Source organism: Sphaerodactylus townsendi, linkage group LG02 (assembly GCF_021028975.2).
Source record: "Sphaerodactylus townsendi isolate TG3544 linkage group LG02, MPM_Stown_v2.3, whole genome shotgun sequence".
NCBI lineage: Eukaryota > Metazoa > Chordata > Lepidosauria > Squamata > Sphaerodactylidae > Sphaerodactylus > Sphaerodactylus townsendi.
In genome coordinates, this window is record NC_059426.1 from 125,355,855 (window position 1) to 125,378,641 (window position 22,787).

General features: G+C 45.0%; 1 protein-coding gene across 1 annotated transcript; it reads left to right on the forward strand.

Annotated features, from left to right (window-relative positions):
* The first annotated feature begins 49 nt into the window (after positions 1-49).
* NDUFAF1 (NADH:ubiquinone oxidoreductase complex assembly factor 1) lies at positions 50-20,484 on the forward strand. The gene is made up of 6 exons (XM_048484187.1): positions 50-685; positions 1,877-2,468; positions 5,299-5,484; positions 15,374-15,448; positions 19,729-19,954; positions 20,169-20,484. Exons 2-5 carry the CDS (start codon positions 1,977-1,979, stop codon positions 19,864-19,866), a joined length of 891 nt encoding a protein of 296 aa, XP_048340144.1. The 5' UTR covers positions 50-685; positions 1,877-1,976; the 3' UTR covers positions 19,867-19,954; positions 20,169-20,484.
* Positions 20,485-22,787: the final 2,303 nt, after the last annotated feature.

Sequence of the window (22,787 nt, forward strand, 5' to 3'; positions counted from 1 at the left end):
AGTATGCCGCTGGGCGGGGCGACTTATGGCGCATGCGCGCTGCCCTTTGTGTGCTTCGCGGCCGGCTGGCGAGGCGAAGACCCGGCGGCATTGAGTGACGAGAGTCGGCGCGGGCAGCGAAGGGATGCCTAGTGGGTGGAGAGGTTTGGTTGTCGGAACGGCGGTCTATGAAGCTTGGCTTCCCGTTTTAGACGGTGCTTTAGGCATGACGGGTTGTCTTCTCTTGAAAGGAACGAAGTAACCTCTTGCCATCAATTATTATTGTGAAAACATGACTTGAGCCCGGTTCCAGGTTGAATAGCCGGTGGAAGGGTTGGGCCTGGGAGATATCTGGTTACTAGTCCAGAAGCGAAGGACATTTCTTAGACTGATTTGCGACAGTTCTTTGTCGGAAAAGTTTTAGAGGACACAGACCCTAACCCTCCCTCCTTTTTAAGGGCAGCAGAACCCCGAAGAGCACCAGCCAAAGAATAATGGCTTTCCGTTGCAGAGGTGGGAGGGGGTCCTGTATGCACTCGGAACCTTCAGTACAGGGCTCTTGATTCCTTGCTGTGCGGAGACTGAAGGAGGTTGCGCAAAATCAGTGTCGGCGGCATCCGGAAGGCTTTCAGCGAAGGACTCGTCGGCGTCATCCGGAAGGCTTTCAGCGACGGCGTTGCATGGTACCTGGAAATATAGAAAGCAGGTGAGGCTGGCGTGTGGGAAGTATCTGCCTTGGAGCACATGAAGGAACGATAAGGGGTCGATTGGCCATTCCATTCCTGGCAGCCAGATCTGTCAAATTAGCGTGCCTTATAGAAGCAGGCCTGCTATCCTGGTCCTTTGCCATGTAGCTTTCTCTAGTTCCAAGTTTACTTAAGAATTATTCTTTTAGAACGATTTCGAATAATTAGGGTGAACTGGACTACCAGGATCCAGTGTCAAGAGCAGTTTTAAAAAGAGGAGTTGGCCTTGGAATATGAGAAGATAACGGGGAATCCTGACAAAATGTATAAGGTGTGAGACTCTGGCAGGCTTGAGCTCTGACATCTCTCTGTTTAAAGAAACTGAACCACAATTCTTACTTAACAGGCTGAAAATCTGTTAGCATCTTTGATTCTGGGCAGCTAACATGGAAAAGTGCCTGGCGTGCATCATCTATGGAATAATCTATTTGATGTGAATTATTTTGTTCAGAGCCACAGATGTATTGAAAGAGTGCTGGATTAACCTGTACTAAAGCCTATTCCTTTGTTTTCATATTGCAGTTGTCCAATGCTTTGTCCATTGTTTGAGTGTATTAGAGTGGATGACATTCATGTTGTCATATCCAAACTCTAGAGTACATCCATTTCAGAACAAATTGTTATGGTTCTGAATGAATGTATGTGTGGTCTTTCTCTTCAGATACAAAAGTCTTATCTGCATCTGATTATATAATAGATTTTCTCCTCTTTTCATAGTAGTACGTATTCTAAATAATGAATGAGGAAGAATTGAACACATCACCATTTGTGTCACCTATTCTTTCTTTCTAAAACCAAAATTTTGTTTTTATTGTACATTAACTGGTATTTTTTATAGTATATTTACTGATAATTGTATATTAACTTGGTAACTTGTTATTACAGTTGTAAGGTTTTTGTTATTCTGATTGTTTTCTCTGTTAGTTTTAAACATGCATTGTACACCACCCAGAGCCCTTTGGGCTGAACTGTCTATCAAATTTAAATTATACATTTAAAAAAATCTACTAGTTTATTTGTTGCAAGAATTTTCCTTATGTTATAGTACAATGTTATTTCATTAGGTGCATGTATACATTTATTTTGGTTGTAGGAAATGAATTAATCCAGTAATTAATTTTTCAAAATTGTATTATTTCTTATTGTTACAGATGAAAGCAAGCAATTTCAACCGGAAAGAGACATTTGTTATTTTGTATTGATAAAAAGAACTTGTTCATCAAAGCAAATTCTATTTTTTTTGTAATTGTGATGGCTTTACCCCTCAAGATGCTTAAGAAGTGTCACTGGCAAAATGGCTTGCATGCCTTCTCCAGACCTCTTGTTGTTGGTTGCAACCCAACTCAGTACAGTACCTATAAAAGACCAGGAACACCACCTGACAGGACACCACCATGGGCAAAGATTAACTTTAGCTTTCAGAAAGGCATAGACGGAATCAAGACACACTTCGGACGCTTAAGAAAAGAGATAGGGGATCATCTGAGAGGGCCTGAGGGACGTCCATTAGATGAATACATGTTGGAACAGACAAGAGTAACTTGGCATTTTCGCAGTGAAGAAGATTTGAATAAATGGATAATCTCCTCTGATGCTGAAATCGGAGGAAAAAGCGAGATGTACATAAAACTGGGTAAGAATAATGAGTCTGCTGTATTATATGGGACTCTCAATACTTTCGTACCTCGGGATGGAGAGACAAGATACAGTGGGTACTGTTCCATGAAATCAAAGCCACGACTTGTGAGTACAACTTATTTTTATAATATTTACTCATCTCTGGCTCTACTGATTCAGACAGGTTTTTAGTGAAATTTGGCAAGGAGTGAAAAATGAACTGAGGATAAAAGATAGCATGACTCTCTCACTCAGTCATTCTAACTGACAAAATATCTTTATGAAGTAATGGCTGAAAATGAAAACTTACAACCAAATTCTATATTACACTCAATTATCATGAAAAAAAATTACTGTTAAATTTCAGGTTAAAAATTTGATTCAAGATTAAAATTGATCTATTTAAATTATTTGTTTAGATATATTTCTGTCAAACTTTTGTCCTTTATAAGTAGTGAAATCCATTTATATTGTATGGAGTCCATAGATGCATTTAATTCTTTCTGTTTCCTAATAACTGATTTCCAAAATTTTGATTTTAAAACATTGACAAGGAAGTTCTTTATTTGTACCATTAGTAATACAATAGCTTTCTAAAACTAGAAAGTTTAAACAAATTATTTTACTTTAGACCCTATGTTGCTTGCTCAGCGTTGGAAATTACATAGCTTTCTGGAAGTCTATGTGTACAAATGTTCCCCCTTGATAACTGGATATGTTGTCTTTGTCTATATTATGCCAGTGCTGAAATAGCTGTATTGGCTGTTGGTTTGCTTCTGGGCTCAATTAAAGGAGCTCGTTCTTAGGTTATAATTTGCACTGAGCTTATCAAAAGGATAGAGTATGCATTTTAGATACTTGAAGTCAATGTATTTTTTGTAGTTATTTGTATTGGCATGTATCCAAGTATATAGATCTAAAGAGTACTTAGAGGGTAGTGATTTTGATTGACTCCTCTCTCCCACTTTGTTCCCATGTTGTTCCTAAAAACCTATTTTGTGGGGCACAGAGGGCTGCAACTCCAGGGGATGTCCTAGGCCAGCGGTTCTCAACCTTCCTAATGCTGTGACCCATTAATACAGTTCCTCCTGTTGTGGTGACCCCAAACCCTAACATTTATCCATTGTACAGATGGAGAACACTGATGCAGAGAGTCTTAGGTGACCCCTGTGAAAGGGTCATTCGACCCCCAAAGGGGTCACGACCCATAGGTTGAGAACCGCTGTCCTAGGCCATGGTTTCATTGGATACATGCCACTACGGCTGACTATATCTTAGACATACCAGGTGGTGAGCAGACAATTTCTTGGATGAGGCAATGTTTTTAGATCCTTTCTGGTCTGGTTTTAGGCCTGGTTATGAGACTGGAACAGCCACAGTTGGCCCTGGTGGATGACTAGCTCTGGGATATGGAGTACATGTCTCTATTGGTTCTCCTGGGCCTCTCAGTGGCTTTTGATACCATCAATCATGGTATCTTTCTAGACCACGTTTCTTGGCTGTGGACATTCTGGTCTTACCTGGAGGATAGGTTTCAGAAGGTGGTGCTGTGGGACTGCTGCTGAGTCCCATAGCACAACTTCCTTATCACTGTTGTTACTGTCTTACAATCTACAAGGCTCTATTTGCTGTGATAGCATGTAACACCATTTTATTCATGTCTTCAGTCACTGCCAAGATGCCCTTTTTGTTTTTATTTTAAGAGTTCCTACTTTTCTGGAGAGGATGAGTGTTGTCCATTATTCTGAATCCATATTCGTACATAAGACCTGCCAAGCCACAACTGACTTTTGGCATCCCCAGCAAGGGGTTTTCAAGAAAAGTGGGAAGCAGAGATTTGCCATTTCCTTCCTCTGCAGAGTCTCCCATCCAAATAACAACCTTGCTTAGCTTCTGAGATCTGACTAGATTGGGCTGTATATACCGTGCTGCTTTCCCTCCTACTGAATTCATATATTACAGTGAAATAGACAAAATTTCAAGATAATTTCTTATCACACTTCTGGGGTGCTGTATTCTGCAATTTCACCAGTGTAGATATTCAAGTCCTGGTTTATGTGAGTTCTGGCAACTTATGCCTTTGAACCACTATGTTCTTAGGAATATTTCTAGCTGTTAAGATCAGATGCTGCTGAAGATGCAGTATTTCAAGTCTTAGCACCAGTACAGGAAACAATAGGGACACAAATATGGCTAGGATGGGGAGAGCCAGGGTCTCATGACCCTCAAATGTTTTTGCCAGGGTCCTTCTGTATTTCTTTCTATGGAAGGCTTAATGCGAATTGTTTTGCTTTCTATTTCTCCCTGTGCCTGTCTGCCCTTATTTTCTGTATCTGGGGTGGGGGTTTAGTACTGAGTGTGTTCATCCCAGTTCTCACCATCTGATGAATGTGTGTGCATGTGAGTATGTGATGGCACTTTCTGGCCACAGGGAAGGTAAGGGTTAGTGTGTGGGCCTGAAGTATCTATGCTGGGGATTATAATGCTTTGCCTGTTCTAATGTAAACAGTTCTGACAATATAAGTCAACAGCTTTTCTATGCTTGCATTTAGCAATGAAGAATTCTGCTTTAAAAGTACGGATTAATTTATTGGATATGTTTGGAGTTGTGACACAAGGCCTCAATGCAGTACTCTTTGATCTTGGGCAGACCAATATGTTGGTCGATCACATCCTAAGGTTCTAGTGGGATGTAGAACATAAATATATAGAGACAGTTCATTAGCCACAGAAGCAGGGTTTAAGGAAGGACTAGAAAAGTGGATTAGCACAAACTAAGAATCTATTCTTAGTTTAACATTCTGCTCAGAGGTCTCTTGGGTATTCTGAGACCCTTTAGTAATGTCTTTATGAATAAAACCCTTATTAAAAAGTAGTTCTCAAGTTGGCAGTAGTTGAATTTATCTGTATGTAGCAACTGGTAAAATGTTGAATACATTGTTGCTTATTTTGGTAGATTTCTTTTGACCGAAAGCATCCTTATGATTGGTCAAATTTCAATTGCCTGCACCTGCGTATTCGTGGTGATGGTAGACCTTGGATGATAAACATCTATACGGACCCATACTTCTATCATCAGAAGGATGATCTTTATAATTACTTCATGTTTACCCGAGGGGGTCCATACTGGGAGGAAATCAAGGTAAGATAACTATTTCTACTATGATGCCGAAAAAATATGAAAAGAGTCCATAGCTTGCTTGACAAGTTGAATGAAATTTATTAACAATTCTTTCTCATAATTGGCTGTTGCCGGTCTATCCCTCAGGGTCTCTGCGGCTCCTAGGCCCTCCTTGTCTGCCTTCATGGTTCGAGCTGAGACTCCAGGGCCACTAAAGGCCTCAGATACAGAGAGAAGAAGGGATTAACCTCACCTCGTTGTTGCTTTTGTTGTCAACCCTCCCCTTTCCCCACCCTCCTGGCTTAATGTAGAAATGGATTTTCTTGCTTGTATCCATGGGTCAGAAGAACAACTCTACAATATTTAACTGTAGCACTGTTGACATTCATAGGTGTTCAAATTGGGACCTACTGTGCTTTTGTGCTGGCAGTAGAGCTTCTTTTGACCCCTGAGAAGGTTGTGTGCTGGTGATTATGGGACTCGCGGAGACAAAAAGATGTGGGATGGGAGCTACAGAGAGATGGCAGTTGGGCAAAAAGAGCCCCTCCTGCCTCTTTCACCACCAGAAAAGAAGAAAGGCTGCAGCTCCAAATCTGATTCACATAAATAGTGTTCTTCTACTAAACCTGGGTTCATGACCATACTTGCAGATTGCCATGGCATTTGCCTTTTTAGGTGATGGTTCTTTCTCGGAGATCATTACAAGCTCCACCTCTGTAGTTACCCTGTGATTCACTGGTTTACAAACATTTTTCTCTGCCAACATGCAGCTGGTCTTATATATAATTGCGTCTTTACTTGAAACTAGCTGAGGAACCAAGCACCTAATCAATTGAGGTTGACAGTAGAGAAAATTTTATGTAGTCCGCTCATCGATATACATCTGCTTCATATTTAAAATTTTAAAGGGAATTAGAGAGGAGTATGTGAGCGGTTACTAGCCATGGTGACAACAGAGAAATAACATTGGTCTTACCTGTGAAGGAGACTTCTCCATTGAGCAATTGAGGACATCTGGGTTCTGTTGATCTCCATTCAGGAAGGCAGGGGTTAATCAAAATTTCTCCCAGGCTCCTCCGCCTTCTGTAGGTCCGCCTTCTCTCTCTCGCTCTCCAGTTCTGGTCTCTCCAAAAAGCAGTACACGACTGACGAACAAACTTGTAGATAAAGAAATTCCTGGGCAAACGGCCTCCCATGACAGGGTAGGAGTTAACTAGTCCAGGAAAAAACTACAACAAACTAGAGAATGATAACACCTAAAAAATTTATCAGTAAAAAACGGAGGGTTGATCCCTGAGATATAAAATTCTCTACAACTAGCAAAGAAAAAGAAACTTTACAATGGTATGAAAAAAAAATGCGGAGAGGATGTAGCGAGTCCCCTTTGGGTGGGCAGATGTCTCTCAATTGCTCAATGGAGAAGTCTCCTTCACAGGTAAGACCAATGTTATTTCTCCATTGAGCAAAGAGGACATCTGGGTGACCTCCTAGCAGTGTCACGGTACTTTTAAAGGGTGGGGTGAAATCACTCTCCTATGATGTGCTGTAGCTAGCACTCTGCGGCCGTAGTCTGCATTGGCAGCACTGTAGACATTCAGCCTATAATAGCCGAGCGAGCGTGGAAAGAAGAGGAACCATTAAGCTGCCCTACATATTTCAGCCAGACGCGTTATTGTTAAAAGGCTGCGTTGGTAGAAGCTTCATTCACAGGACAGAATGAGCCCGTAATCCCAACTGGGATTACTCCCATTTTCTGTACTCTATATGCCTCGGCTATACATTCTCTCAGACATTTACTAATGGCGGGGGAGGAAAGTTTTGACCTCTATTATGGTTAGCTATCCAAAATGAACCACAGGACTCTGGCGTCTGAACTCTTGGGTCCCTAATCAGAAGAAAGACCTTCGAGGCTCTCCTGGCCGTCAAGCTTATGCCAATGTCTAGGTGGCGAGGCATATTTTAGCCACGCCAGCGGGAGACTAATGGAACCAGAGCGGTTCCAAAAAATGCTCTCTGAGGAACTCCCGCCCACTGGCGCTACTCTGGAGAATGAGCTGGTAGAGAGCTGGGACACCAGAGCTCTCTAGAAGCCATCGGCAGTTATCAGCTCAAAAGCGTCCCTCTCCTGTACCACGCATCAACCGGCTCCTTGGTACACCCGAGGGAGCTGAGGAGAATGAAAGGAACTAGAGATGAAAGCTTGGCGAGGGTGGCGGTGGGTACCCAATGAGGGGTCAAGACACTCATTGCTCGATCGTTTATGAAGTCCTATGAGAGTGCTGTGAAGAGGCGAAGCTGAGGCATATTTTGCTTCCGCTATTGAATCTGCTAGTTCAGCGCCCAGCACAATTGTTTCGTGTAATTCCGGACGTTGGCGACCTGCTTCGATAGGTCAAAGAGACTGATTTGGCATTAGGCTGTAGGAGGCTTTTGCGAACTACTTCACACACTGGGAAGATCCTGACCCTCCAGCCAAGTCCCTCCCTGCCACTATTGATACGGGTTGTTATGCCTTGAACTAGAGGCCCTGCTGGGCTGTCTTTGGGTCCTTTCTTGGACCACTTCAGCTTACTTGACCGAGATGTTGACAGGATCCCTGGATGCTATGCGATCTACCACTTGTCCCTTTTGACCCGGTGCCCTTCCTGGTTGGTGAAAGCCCGGCGGGGAAGAGCTTCGGAGCCACCTGTTGGATATATAGTTAACTGCTCCCTTGAAAGCAGAGGAGGTTTTCCCTGGTTACGGCTTAAAGAGGCGGTGGGTCCGCCCGGCACCTCCCTAAAAAAAAAGACCGCACTTAGATCCTGGAGATCCGGCCAATTACGCCCAGTTTCAAGTTTACCATTGCTTGGGCAAGAGTAATTGAAGGCCGAGACGATGGCTGACTCAGCTCCAGCCCGATTCCTGGATGACACAAGGCGTACTGGATCCCCTTCCAGTCCTGGCTTCCACGCTGGTCATGGGACGAGGCCGGTGCTGGTCACTGTTGTTGGGCGACCTCCTACACTTGGACAGAGGCCCGGTTGGCTGTTGAGTGTTGTTAGATCTCACATGGCGTTCGATATGGTAGATCCACGACCTTTTTGGTCCACCGCCTCCACTGGTATCGGGGTTCGAGATTCAATGCAAATTGGCTGATCGTTCCTCGAATCGAGGGGGGGGGGGACAACCAGGTGGCATCGAGAGTAGAAGATCTCCAAAGCGGTCGTCCCCATTATGTGTGGGAGATTGCCATGCAGGCTGATACTCTCCCCGATGCTTTTTAATATCTACATGCACCCCCTGAAGCGAGTCTAGTTGGGAGTTTGGGCTGCGGATTGTCATCCAATATGCTGATGACGCCCAGCTCTTGTTCACAATGGAGGGCAGCCCGACCTAAACCGAGCTGATGCTCTCCAGCGTTGTCTTTGATGCTGTGGCTGGTTGGATTTGGAGTGCAAGTGGGCTGAAGTTGAATCCCACTAAGGCCGGAGGTCCTGTGGCTGGGCGGAGGTGTCCGGTGGCCTTTGGCCTGCCTACCCTTCTTGGCCCGAGGCGATTAAAGAGTGCTTTGTCCGCCAGGGAGCCGCAGGGGGGTGACTCTGGATCCATCTTTATCATTGGTGGTCCCAGGTCACCCCAGACAACCAGGCAGCTTTTACCATCTCGCAGCGAGGCACGGCAGCTGGCCCGATATCTCTCCCGTTCACTGAGTCTGGCCACTTGTGATCCATGCCACGGTCACCTCTAGATTAGACTACTGTAACTTCGCTCTCGCGGAGCTTACCTTTAGCCACTTGATCCGGAAACTGAAACTTCATACAGACATGCGGCAGCCAGGAACTCCTTTCGGAGGCAACAGCAATAGGGGACGGATTACTCCGGTCCTATACCAACTGCACTGGCTGCCGATGCGAGTGCAGGGTCATGTTTCCAAAGTTTTGGTTTTGACCTTTAAAGCCATTCCGCGCGCCTTGGCCCTGCATATCTAAAGAGACCGTCTCTCCCTATATACAGCCCTTCTAGGCCCCTCCAGTTTCATCGGAGGCGGACCTACTGGTGATCCCTAATGGCCCCAAAGGCTGATCCGGCTGGCCTCTACAAGGAGCCAGGGCACTTACGGCTCTGGCCCTACCTGAAATGGAACAGGCTTCCAGGTGAGATCAAGGGCCCTGCGGGATTTACAAGAGTTTCCGCCAGGAGCCTGTAAAACGGACCTGTTCCGCCAGGCATTTGGCCAGCCGGGATGATAACAACTGCAACAAAAAGCAAACATCTGGCCTCCCGTGGGTTCATAAAAGGGGGAATAGAATAGCCATCTTTAGTCTAATATTTTATGTATTTTAATTAATTTATATATATGATGTTTTAACCTTTTATTTTGTTGGAAACCACCCTGAGCCTTCGGGGAGGGCGGTATACAAATACAATAAATAAATAATAAATAAATAAATATGCCTCCTTAGGGTGTTTTGGATCTGGGCAAAAGGTAGGTAAGAATATCTCCTGTCGTCTATGGAATGTAGAATTAACCTTGGCAATGAATGTAGGGTCCGTACGCAGGACCACCTTATCCTTGTGGAATACACATAGTGGGGGTTTGATTGAAAGTGCTGCCAGCACAGAAACCCTTCTGGCAGAAGTGATGGCAATTAAAAAGACTACCTTCATTCTGAGGTGTTTTAACGGAATGTCCATGATGGGCTCAAAGGGAGATGTAGTAAGTGCATGTAAGACAGTGTGTAACCTCCACGTTGGAAAATGGTGGTTGACTGGTCTATCTTTCAAGGAGGCTCCCTTGAGGAACCTGACAATGTGTGGGTGAGAAGTAGGAACAAAACCTTCCAGTCTAGGAAGTACTGATGTCAGTGCTGCCACCTGTCTGCGAAGGGTATTGGCTCTAAGACCAGATTCCAAGCCCTCCTATAGGAAGGCTAAGATGTCACTGATCTTGGGTTCTGTAGGCGGGACCTTTTTTCTGCCAACACCATCTGACAAAGCGTTCCGCGTGGTTATTTATAGATTCTCTCTTGGTGGAAAGGCCTTCTTGGAAGCTACTGGGATGAGTGTTTTAGTACGGCTGTGGAATAACCTCTAGACACTAATTGCAAAGCCTTTCAATCTCCAGTGGTCCAGAGTTCAGCCGCTTTGGATCTGGAGTGAAAAATGGGACCCTGACTGAGCAAGTCTTGAGTGAAGCGGGAGAGGTAAGGAGTTTGTGTACTGACATCCTATGTAAAGATGTTGGTGAACCATGACGTCTGGGCCACCAGGGTGCCACCAAGAATGGCCGATCAGCTTGTTCCTCCTTGATCTTCAGTAGAAGTCTGGGGATCATGGGAAAAGGAGGAAAGGCATAAAAGAATTCCGGGAGAGGCCATCCCTGGAGGGATAAGGCATCCGTGTTTTCCGCTTCAGGTGGTGAAACCGAGAGATGAATCTGGGAAGTTGTCACCAATGTTCCAGATTGGAGGCAAAAAGAGATCCAGTACTGGAACTCCCAATCTTCGAGAGATCAATGAAAAATCCTCCTCCTTCAGGGTGCCATTCTCCTGGGTGTATGCACTGCCTGCTCAACCAATCTGCCTGAGATGTTTAGATTGCCCTGGATATGTTAGGCTCGGATGGAGGATATGTGGGTCTCTGTCCATTGGAGACAGTAGAGTGGCTTCCCTCTGTAGGTCTGCCGACCTGGAGCCCCCTATCTGTTATTCCAGATGCGATTTGGCTGCTGTGTTACCGTCCGTCCGTTACAAGGCGATGGGCTCCTACCAACAAGTGTTGAAAACATTTGAGGGCAAGAGCCAGAATTGCTCGTAAATGGTTCCAATACATTGATGTAGAGAGGCGGGTTTCGCTCTCTCGACCAAGTTGCCTTGAACTGGAATGCCCTCTAGTGCCAGCTCCCCAGCCCTAAAGGAGCTGGCGTCCGAAAGCTTTCTATCCTGTTTGGTGGAGGGTATCCAAAAAACTCTTCCGATGTTTAGAGTTGGAACTTTCTTGTCCACCATAGGAGACTGATCTTGACCCGGTCTTGGGACAACAACTAATCGATGCACTTTGTTTGGAGATGAATTTCCTAGAAAAGAGTAGTAAAGAATCTCTGGAGTGGTCTGGACCTAGATAAATTCGTCCCCACTGAATGGCCTCGGAGTAGGCTATCAGTAAGCCCATCAAACTGGCTTAAGATTGAGAATCAGAGCATTTGTTCTTGGCAAGAATCTGAGTGTATTTTTTCCCTCAGGATCCGTTGTTTTTTGAAGTGGGACTAGAATCTTGCATGACGAGATTATCTATTATGAAACCCAGATGTTCCAGTCTCTGTAAGGCGGAGTTCAAGGAGCTCTTTTCCCTGTGTATTTTACTATCGAAGCCGTGTTTTTTTCCTAGGCCTTATAGTATATGAGTCTCCTGAGCGTCATGTTAGTGCTTGATCCGAGAGCTTGACCAGATCAGTATGTACGTCCGAGAGAGATAGGGATGTAGCCTGATGTTTCTTTCCCTAGAGTAGGACTACTAGATTGATAGAGTAGTTTAGGTAGGAACGCACCCTTGCAGAGGCAGTGCAGAGCCCAAGCGGGAGAGCCCGGAATTGGAAATGATGCTTTTTCCTACACCAAACCCGAGGAGGAATTTTCGATGGCTACCGAATATGGGAACATGTAAGTAGAAAGCTTAGGACAGATCGATTGAGGTGAGGAACTCGTTGGGTTGGAGAGAGTCCATGATGGAGCGCATAGGGTCTCCCATTCTGAAGCGTCCTCCAGTTGTGACAAATTGATTGGCTGATATTTTAGGTCTAAAATTGGACGCCACTCCCCATTTTTCTTGGGCACAGTAAAGAGGTCATAGAGAGTAAACTCCCTGCTCCCTCTGATGATGTTCTACTGGTTACAGGTTCCTATAGCATACTCTATGGCCTTCTACAGGAGTGAGGGAAATAGCTTTCCAGTTTCCTGAATCTTTTTTTCTGGAAGTTTGGATACGGAGACATCATGAAGCGTGGTAGAGGAAGAGAGAATTCTATTGCGTAACCGTATTTTACTATTTCCAGAGACCATCGTCTGTGTGGGAGGCTTACCCGCTGCCCTACAGCAGGAAACTTTAGGAGTCTTCCTCCCACTGCATAGTGCTTGGCGTCATGCTTTGGATTGGCGATTGTCTTGATTGTAGCGTTAGGGACCTGTGTTCTTCTTATAGTTTAGAAGCCCCTAACCCTTCTTGGGTTGCTGTCAGCGCTGGTTCCAATGGAGACGTCGAGAGTTGTCTCTTTTGAGATTGACTAGATCCCTGGCCTTATTGCTGAGAAGCTGGAGGTTGGAGGATTGTTTTCTGTCGAAGGCCGCGAAAAGGCTTTGGCAGATGTTTAGGCTTCTCCTTAGGCGTCTACTAAGGAATTCTTTAAAGGTCTTCCCAGAACGGAAAACTTATAGCCCTGAAAAAAGCACTCCGAGAACCACTTAGATTTGGACCTCCAATCCAGTTTGCCACATTCCTCAGCCATAATAGTCTCTGAGTAGCAACTGCAGAAGCCATAGAGCGGGCTGAAAAGTGACTGAATCCAAGGTAGCATCGGCAGCGAAGCTGGCAGCTTTAGCATTCTATTAACTCCCCTCTATGGCTTTGGTCTCCATAGTGGGTAGAAGTTTCCCAAGTACCTTCCTTGCCCAAGCTTGATGGATGTTCTGGAAACAATGGAGGCAGTAGCAGAAGCTCTGATGGCCATGGCGGCTGCTTCATGAGTTCTCTTACCAAAATTGCTCTGACCTTCTGTCTTGAAAATCTTTAATCTGTCCTCTGCCATCATTGGATACTAGGCCTGAGCTCTGCGAGAAGCAGCTTCTGGGGCCATCTATAATGGGGACTTGTAAAATATTGTTAGCATATGCGGAGTAAATCATATAACTTGCGTAGAAAATTGGGGCACAGCTTGTTGGCTGCTGGTTTTTCCCATTGGTTAATAACTTGTGTCTCAAAATATTCTGGAAAAGAGAAAAACCTTCTTAGCATTAGGGTTGGAAGGAAAAAATTCCCCATCCCCCTTGTGGAGAGATGTGACCTGGCAGCTTCGAGGAGCCCTCCCCACTTTGTGCTTCCCCCAGGTGTAAGGCAGCAGCAACTTTTGACAATAAGTATTGATAATGATCCATGAGGAAAAGGCGAGAGGGTTTAGCAGTAACCTTCATATCCTCTGCATCCTCCTGGTCACAGTAAAACCTCCCCTTCCTCCCTGCTGGGTAACTCTGAATCTGAAAAGAACTCCCAGAGGGAGTTCAGGAATTAATCTTGGCCGTGCTTTTAAGGGCTGCTTTGGTTTTGCCAAGAAGGACCAGCTCTCTTATTGTCTCTGATTACTTGTTTAGAAAGAGAAGTCCTATGGAGCTGGAAGGAACTTGCTGGATACAGGGGCCATCTGAGCTCTGTAAAGCTCAATCATTTCCTCCCTCATAACAGCTCTTTCCTGTTGTAGAGCTCCCTTAACAAAGTCAAATAATTCAGACTTTAATTCTCTCAATGAGAGCTTACCGCCCTCCTGTAGGCTCTCTGCGGACTCCTCCTCCTGTTGTGATGCAGCCATAATAGAGCCCTGACTCGGGACACCAGAGTACATTGGGCTATTGTGCGAACCGCCATGGCCGCCGGCCGTTTTGCGCGCGACTTTTTGGCCTTGAAGAATCAACCCAGTGGGAGCCGTCTGCTTGGCGCGTCTCTCCCACACAAGAGAGAGACTGCGGTCAGCTTTTTCCTAGCTGAATTCTGCGTTGCCGGCTCCGTGCTGAAATCGTCCGCAAGAATCCTGGCTGTCTTTTTTCTGAAGACAGCAGAGACTCTTCCCGTTGCGGCATTTCTCAGCGAGCCGACCGAGCGGGGAATGAGGAGGAAGAGTCCAGCCGCCTTTTGAAGCGCCAAAAGGAGCAATGACGCGACTGCCGATCAATAGGCGGTCGGAGGGAGGAAAAAAACGCTGAGCCGTTTAAATTCAGGGGGCTCGCGTTGCTCCCAGCTCTGTCTCCGACGCCAGAACAGAAAAGAAGAAGAGAAAAAATTTTCCCTTAAAGAAAAAATCAACTCAGTGGCTGCAAGAACAGCCACTGTAGCCTGTCCTTCCTGAGGCAGGGAAACAAACTGGAGAGCGAGAGAGAGAAGGCGGACCTACAGAAGGCGGAGGAGCCTGAGAGAAATTTTGATTAACCCCTGCCTTCCTGAATGGAAATCAACAGAACCCAGATGTCCTCTTGCTCAATGGAGAACCTCCACACTTAGAGGAAGTAAACCTCTGAAGCCTAGTACTAGGAGCAGTGGTGGGATCCAAAAATTTTAGTAACAGGTTCCCATGGTGGTGGGATTCAAACTGTGGCATAGTGCCAATGGGGCTGGGTGGGGCACGATGGGGCGTGGCCAGGCATTCCAGGGGCGGGGAAATCCTGGGCGGGGTTGTTGCAAGGACGCAGCCTCTGCGCCGGTCCTTGGGCGGGAAACGAATGCACGCAGGTGCAGGCTGCCATGCACGCCGGTTCACCTCCTGCTAGACTGCGTCAAGTTCTGCGCGCTACTGCTGAGAGGAGGGGCGTAACTAAGGCAAAAATCATGTGGCAAAATCACCAATTAGTAACTCCCTCTCGGCACACACAAATAATTAGTAACCTACTCTCGGGAACCTGTGAGAACCTGCTGGATCTCACCTCTGACTAGGAGGTAGCATCAGAGGAGGGCCTTTATGCCCTGTTGGGCCTCCAGAGTATATGGTTAGCCATTGTAAAAGTCAGGATGCTAGACTAGGTAGACTGCTGGTCTGATCCAGCAGGGCTGTTCTTATGTTATATTCAAAATTAGCACCATTCTGAAAAGCAGAAGATAAATCTATGAGCTGTACAATAATGCATGCTACCAGTAATCTAAAATCTGCTTGCTTGTAATTTCTTATTGACAGATCCCATTTTCTAAGTTTTTTTTGTCAAGCCGGGGCAGAATCCAGGATCAGCAGCATGAACTGTGGTTAGACAAGGTAAGGTTTGCTAAAATTAATAATGAACTCTTACCAAGACAACTGATGGAGGGGAGGTGACCACATAATAGGCTAAATTTTGTTGAGCCCCTTAATGGAAATTTGGGAAGGGGTCATTGTTATTGCTCTGGAATTACATTCAGTAGAGGTCAACCATCAGGAACTGGTACATTCCATTTTATAGAAATTGACTCTTGTGCACACAGGCCTTTTCCCTGTACATATTCACATGACTGCCTTCTTGAGAAGAACTGTGTTTCTTACAAGCCTCATACCAGTGTGGCTAGTGACATTTAGAAGCCGATCTGGAACAAGTGGGAACTGGCAAGCTGCTGCTTTTAAACAATTGGATGCCGTTTGACTTCACTTAGAGGTTTAAGGCTCTCCATTCCATCCTAATGTAGACCATATCAAACCCTGGCTCGTGAGCCACATGTGGTTCTTCTCAGCATAATGTACAGCTTGTGGCCAGGGAGTGGGTCTCCCCTCCTCCCAGGTTACTTCCAAGACTGTGTGCCTCTGTTTTCTTTTTCTGTTTGTGGCATGCATGCCTGTGTACAGGTCTCTTCCAGGGACTTGGCCCAGTTTCTTGAAGGTGCACAGTGGGTTCCGGGGGTGGGAGTGGAGGAGGGAAGGAGGAGGAGGGAAGAGCAAGAAGGTGGGAAGCTATCCAGGCAGGGGATACCAGACGAGCAGCTATGGTATTGGCTCTGGACCTGGCTGCGCTGGAAACTGATGTTTGCACCTCAACTCCCTGGCAAACACACCCAAGGGAAGGTGGTAGGGCTGTCCTGGCTAAGGGGCTGGGTGGGCGGCTGGTCAGGATTAGCTTCGCTCAGCCTCACAGGTTTTTGCCTCTCCAGTCTGGGAGGGCAGAGGAGATGACCCCCTTTGTCAACTTTCTGCAACAGAGAGTGGGGAATTGTGTTAATGGATTCTAAGGGAGGCATAAGGAACCTCCCACAGAGTTCTCAAGAGCGGACTGACACGCCCAGCCACCGTCACTGTTTCTCTCTCTGCTCTTGTTGTTTCCCTCTTCAGACCTGTTTTAGCCTCGCAAAGAGGTCTTTGTGCACTGTGCAGTAAATGGAGCAAGTAATGTGCTGATATTCAACGGAGAAATCTGTGGTATAAAATAAATTCTAGTCCTGTTCTGCCTTATAATTTACGTAAACCTTAGATAATACTGGAGAGGAGGTCTGATTAACTGCAGGCTTTCATACTTTCAAAGAGAACAACCAGTTTGCCTCTCCATCCCAGTCATCTGGTGATTCTTAAAATGACTTCAAATTATTGTGAGCATTGTGTAATCTAATTAAGTCTGCAATGTCTGTTGACCTCTTTTTACATGAAGGCTACAAACTGCAGACTTGGGAATTTTCCATCAAAACCTGAAATACCCCCTCCTCTTTTTTCTTCTTCTTTGTATTGGACATCCTGATAAAAAATTCAGGGAAATTTAAAAGCTCGTGCTATACTGTGACTTGTTGGTCCTAACAAAAATATACACAGTTGCTTTTAAGCAAGGCTCATCCGCACATGCAGAATAATGCACTTTCAAACTGCTTTCAGTGCTATTTGAAGCTGTTCAGAATAGCAAAATCTACTTGCAAACAGTTGTGAAAGTGATTTGAAGTCGCATTATTTTGCATGTGCAGAAGGGGCCCAACATTAGGTAGCTAAAGCTAGATTACTAAAAGTCAACATCAAGGTTGAAAATGCCGCTTAAGTTCAGCATTTTATAATACTTCAACATAGATTTTAGATTTCATGCATTAGCAGCCACAGTACATATGTCCTCCGGTATCTTTTTATTCCAGTGAGAGGCCTTTTCAATTTTTACCTAGGGCATGATTATTAAAATAAAGAGTACCTGTAAGTCAGGGGTCTTCAAACTATGGCCATCCAGATGTTAATGGACTACAATTTCCATCAGCCCCTTCCAGCATGGCCAAGTGGTAGGGCTCAGGGGAATTGTAGTCTATGAACATCTGGAGGGCCATAGTTTGAAGACACCTGCTGTAAGTGAACACAGAGCATGGGCAATCAGTCCTCCCCCTCTTCCCCAACTTATTTTCTTTACCACCATCCCAGACTCTGCTCCGTTTTATTCCTTCCCTTTCATGTCCCTGGCTGTCTTGTTTCTTCACCCCCACCCCCACCCCCCTTCCCTCACCCTCAACCTTTCACCAGTACTCCTTAGCCTCACAGACCCTGTTATGTTTCCTGACCCACTGTTGCTTCTTCCCTCAGCATTACCTCTAACCCTTCCACCTGTTTTCTTCCTTCAGCTGAACTTTATTTTTTATTTTCTTGGTTTACCTTTGCCCTTCTGACTGTTGCTTCTGCCACTCCCCCACCCTAACACACAGGTAAGAAAAACAGAGTTCAGAGTCCTGAGAGCCAGTAGTGAATTGAGCATGGATCTGGGGAACTAGCAGACCCTAGGACAGAGAAACAGGGCCATCTGCTGTGAACCAGATGAAAGGCAGGATTCAGTCCCCAGTTTCAGTGCAAACAGTGCAGTTTTAGTGACTGCCTCCCTTGCTTCCCTCCCCTTCCTTTGCATGTCACCCTTCACCCTCCCTCCCTTCCCTCTTCCTCCGCTAGGGTGGGTGGGCCATGTCCAGAGGCTGGGCCCCCTCCCTCCCCTCCTTTGCATGCCACCCCTCCCTCCCCTCCCTTGCATGCCACCCTGACTAGGGTTGGTAGATTGGAAAAAAAATCAGCCCCAGTTCGGGTTTGGGCCCAGTTCAGGTGTGTGGGGTCGGATCTCCAGAGATCTGAGCCTGCCAGGCTCGGATCCACCCGAAATTACAGCAGCATCCAAGATTCTCGGATGCGTTTTTATTTTTATGGGACCCCAAAAGGGTAGGGCCCATCTCCCACTGCCCCCTGAAGCAAAGTTCCCCAAACCTGGATGGTGTCATCCAGAGACTCTCCTGAAGATACCCTGAAAGTTTTGTGGGTTTACCATGAGAAATGTGCACACCATAGCCCTCTATCAGAAATTCCCCATTGACAGCAATGGAGCTAAGTCACTGCAGAACAAAGAATCTTGGGCAAATTTCTGGGGGTGCCTGCAGGGGGCGCATTTTTAGATGTATCGGTACCAAAATTTCAGAGTATCATCAGGAGACTGACCTGCTGATGCCCCCCAGGTTTGGTACAGTTTGGTTTGGGGGGGCCAAAGTTATGGACTCTCAAAAGGGTAGCCCCCATCTCCTTAGCTCCCATTGGAAAGAATGGGGGACAGGGGCACCCCTTTTGGGGGTCCATAACTTTGCCCCCCCCGACCCAAACTGTACCAAACTTGGGAGGTATCATCATGACAGTCTCCTGATGATACCCTGAAATTTTGGTGCCGATATGTTTAGAAGTGCGCCCCCTGCAGGCCAAAACGTGAAAAGACACCCAAAAAATTAAAACGCAATTCGGATGGGATTCGGACAGCTCAGATTCGGACCCTGCTTGTCTGAATCCGTCCGAATCAATTCAGATTCGGTCAAAATCCAGATTCGGACTGTCCGAATCTCCAACCCTAAGGTCCCTGACTGCCTCCCCTCCCCTTGCATGGCACTCCTTCCCCTCCCTCCCCTCCGCTAGGGTGGGTGGGCCATGTCCAGATGCCGGGCTGCCTCCCGCTCCCTTGCATGCCACCCCTCCCTCCCCTAGGGTGGGTGGGCCATGTCCAGGTGCTGGGCACCCTCCTTCTCCTTCTCTTGCATGCCGCCCCTCATAGTCTGACCAAAAAAAAAGTTATTTTGTTTTTCAGCTGGCAAACAAATGGGTGTGTATGTATATGGGGAAATAATGCACTAGATGCCCAAATATAATCATGGGAAAACTATATTAGCAACATTAAATTTAGATAAGGCATAACAGTAAATCAGTTTTGATCTTCAGTTTATGAAAATATTTATGGTCAGAAGATATACACAAAAGGGCTTTCTCATGACAGCACTTTGAACCCCCAAGTCACTTTTGATAATCAGGTGAACCCTTCAACAGCTTGGAGTATAAGAGTTGCGGTATGTGTATTTGCTTCTTGAGCAAAAATACCTTCCTACAGGACTGTGGATCCAAGCCAGTGTTTATTCAAGATCTGTTTACAGCTACTTATATTTAGATGTGTAGGGATCTTAATTTAGAGCTTGATAGCATTAAATCTAAGAATTCATAATTGATTGGCTATTACAGTTACTTGTAAAGCTTTTGGAAAGAAATAAAAGCTGTTTGAATTACAAGCAACATTTAAACTTTTTGTCTTTTTTCAACAGATCAGTACTCTTGGATTCACATTAGGTGACCAAGTAGATGGCCCATTCCAGCTGGAGATTGACTACATTGGATTGGCCAAAGACAGAGCACATACAGAAGCATGTGCCTATGAACAATATGAAATATATGCAAAGTAGACGAGCCTTGGGAGCACAATTATTCATCTAAAATACTTTAGCTGGCATCTCTTCTACAGAAGGTAAATGATATTCAAGCACTGGAGTCCTTGTATTGTCAAAGGCTTTCACGGCCGGAATCACTTGGGTGCTGTGTGGTTTCTGGGCTGTATGGCGGTGTTCTAGCAGCATTCTCTCCTGACGTTTCGCCTGCATCTGTGGCTGGCATCTTCAGAGGATCCTCTGAAGATGCCAGCCACGAATCCAGCATCAGAAAAAAATCTTCTGCATCACTCCTTAGCTTTCCCAACCTAACAGAGAATCTTGTCTATAAATCTAATCTCATGGAGTAGATTAGTCTGAGCAAAAGCAGCCATTGGCAAAATACAGTCCTTTGAAATGATTTAGGACCATCCTACAGAGTTTAGTCCAGCATGAGACATGAACTAATGGTTGAATTACAATTTGAGACACCTTCATTATTAGCTTACAAAAGTGCATCAGATTTATCCATCTTTCTTTGAAAGAAATCATGTGGTTTTCTGACTTGGGCACAAAAATGACAGGTGGAACTTTACATGAGATTGAAGAGGTGCTTGTTGTCTTATCTACAAATAAAGGTCAAGTCTCTTAAATACATTCAACCTGTTTTGTTTGTAATGGCTGCTTTAACTTTTCTTTTGCTTTTAAAGTGTATTTATGGAGAAATAATTGCAGTGAAATGATGCCTTGTTGTAGCCTGCTGTTAAAAAACTCCATGCATTTAACCTCTGCTGTAAGAAATGATTTCTATCAATGGAATGAAGTTTTACCTCCCACAGCATCCCAAAATGCTGTTCCTGGAGGAAAGACACCTTCCCCAGGAATCACCGGGGGAGGGGTGTGTGTGAAGATCAGAATAGGAACGGGCAAAAATCATTCTTCCTGTCCTTTGATAGATCCAACCTCGCATCTCTTACTCCACTGTATACCTTGGAGTAACCTCTGCACCAGCTATTCTTTACTCTTTTTTAAAGGGACTGCTTAGAAATTGGGCTTGAAATGTAAGGCTAGCACACCAAAGGGAGTTTTTCCACTTATACAAGCAAGAAAGCAATACCTGTAGCAGAATCAGTCTTGTTAAGCAGGGAAGAGAATAAGATTCCAATCTGCCTTGACTAGAACCCTACACAAATGTGACAAAACTACATATGCAGTAGCAGGAAGAGGAAGGAAATCCTTTTCAGATGCATGGAAGAAAGTTCCTTCCTAAATCAACATCAGCAAAAGAGTTACCCATATATCTGTGATTGGGATAGGGCTTTCAGGATGACAAGTTTCCAGACATATGACCAGCTGAATCAGATACAAGGAAATACTTACTGAGCAATTAGATGGAGGAAGGCAAAACACTCTGAAGTTAGTTCTTTTCCCTCTTCTGTCCCAAAGGAAAATGTAACAGAGGGAACATAATCTGATCACCTTCCCAGTGACCAGAAGCATTAAGAGCCTGTAAGGGGAAGAATGATCTACTAATAGAATTAAATAAAATGATACTTTCTGTCCTGTCTTAATGAGGCAGCAGATACCTTTCAGTGTAGGAGTGTATAGGTATTTTCTCTGTACTGGATTCCATTGAAGGGGTCTCACTGATCTGTATCTTAAGTTAACCCCTGTGCTGAGCTCATTGCTGCTCAAGTATTAGAAGTAGATTTTTACAGGCTACCTTCTTCTGCAATGTGGCATTCTTGCCATGTTCTTGAAACGTGGTCTGGGTCATTGGCTGATAGGGTTTGTAGTTGCCACTTTACCACTGCTGCTAGGACTGGAAGATGGGCAAGTTGTGTAACAGTCTGTGTAACATACTTCCCTCTGTGATACACCTCTGAAGATGCCAGCCACAGGTGCAGGCGAAACATTAGGAACAAGATCTACCAAACCATGGCCACAAGGCCGGAAAATCCAGAACCAGTTGAATCCGGCTGTGAAAGCCTTTGACAATATATTGTGGTGCACTAGGCACATAGTTATGTTGCTCTTTTGATTATTGGTAACTGAAATGTTACCAATGTTGATTATTGGTAACAAATGTGACTTTCTGAGTGGAGTAAATACACTGTATGAGACAGATTAGCTCAGTTACTCCCTCTTTTGCTGGTGGTACTAATATTGATGTATTTCAGCACCCCAAAGTATATTAAAATGCTGTTCCATTTGTTCAGTGTAAAAGTCTGGGTACATAGAAGTCCCTAATATGCTGTACTGAAAAGATTGAAAATACCCAGAGGACAAATGGTTTCCTAACCCACAAAAGCCACAGGCACAGAACAGTGTATGAAAACCTACATCTGGCAGGAAGTATGTAGTAGTTTGTTCTCAAAATGTAATGCCCACTCTTATTTCTTTACTATATAATAGGTGCAAAATAATTATACTCCTTTCTTTCTCTCCCTATATTTCACTGCCACCAGGAATGTTATTCCAAACCCTGTTATTCTTTCCCCTGAGGTAGCGTGTCCAAGCTTTAAAGCAGTTTCAAAGGGCTACAGGGCCCTGAGAAAATTACTAGCGAAGAACTGCAGGCTATTATTTCACAAATAAAATTTTATTTATACATGCTCTTCAGCTTAAATGTTTAATAAAATAATTTACAAAAAATAAAATAAGCTGAGGCAACTAGTTCTGCTGAGGTGTCTTTCACTTTACATCAATCCATACTTATATATCTCTGAGATCATGTCAGGATTTGACTTTTCTAATCTCTCACTCTTAGTTCAGCTCTGACTGACTCACTCTCTCAGAAAGCGAGAGACAATATCCTGCACTGAAGTACAGAATATTGTCTCTCTCTTTCTGAGTTCAGCACATGTTTTCTCTCTCAAGTTCTGTACACACTCTTGATTCGGTTTAGCTCAGACTAACCCCCTGTCAGTCATCAACACAGAATGCTTGTCTCTCTTCCA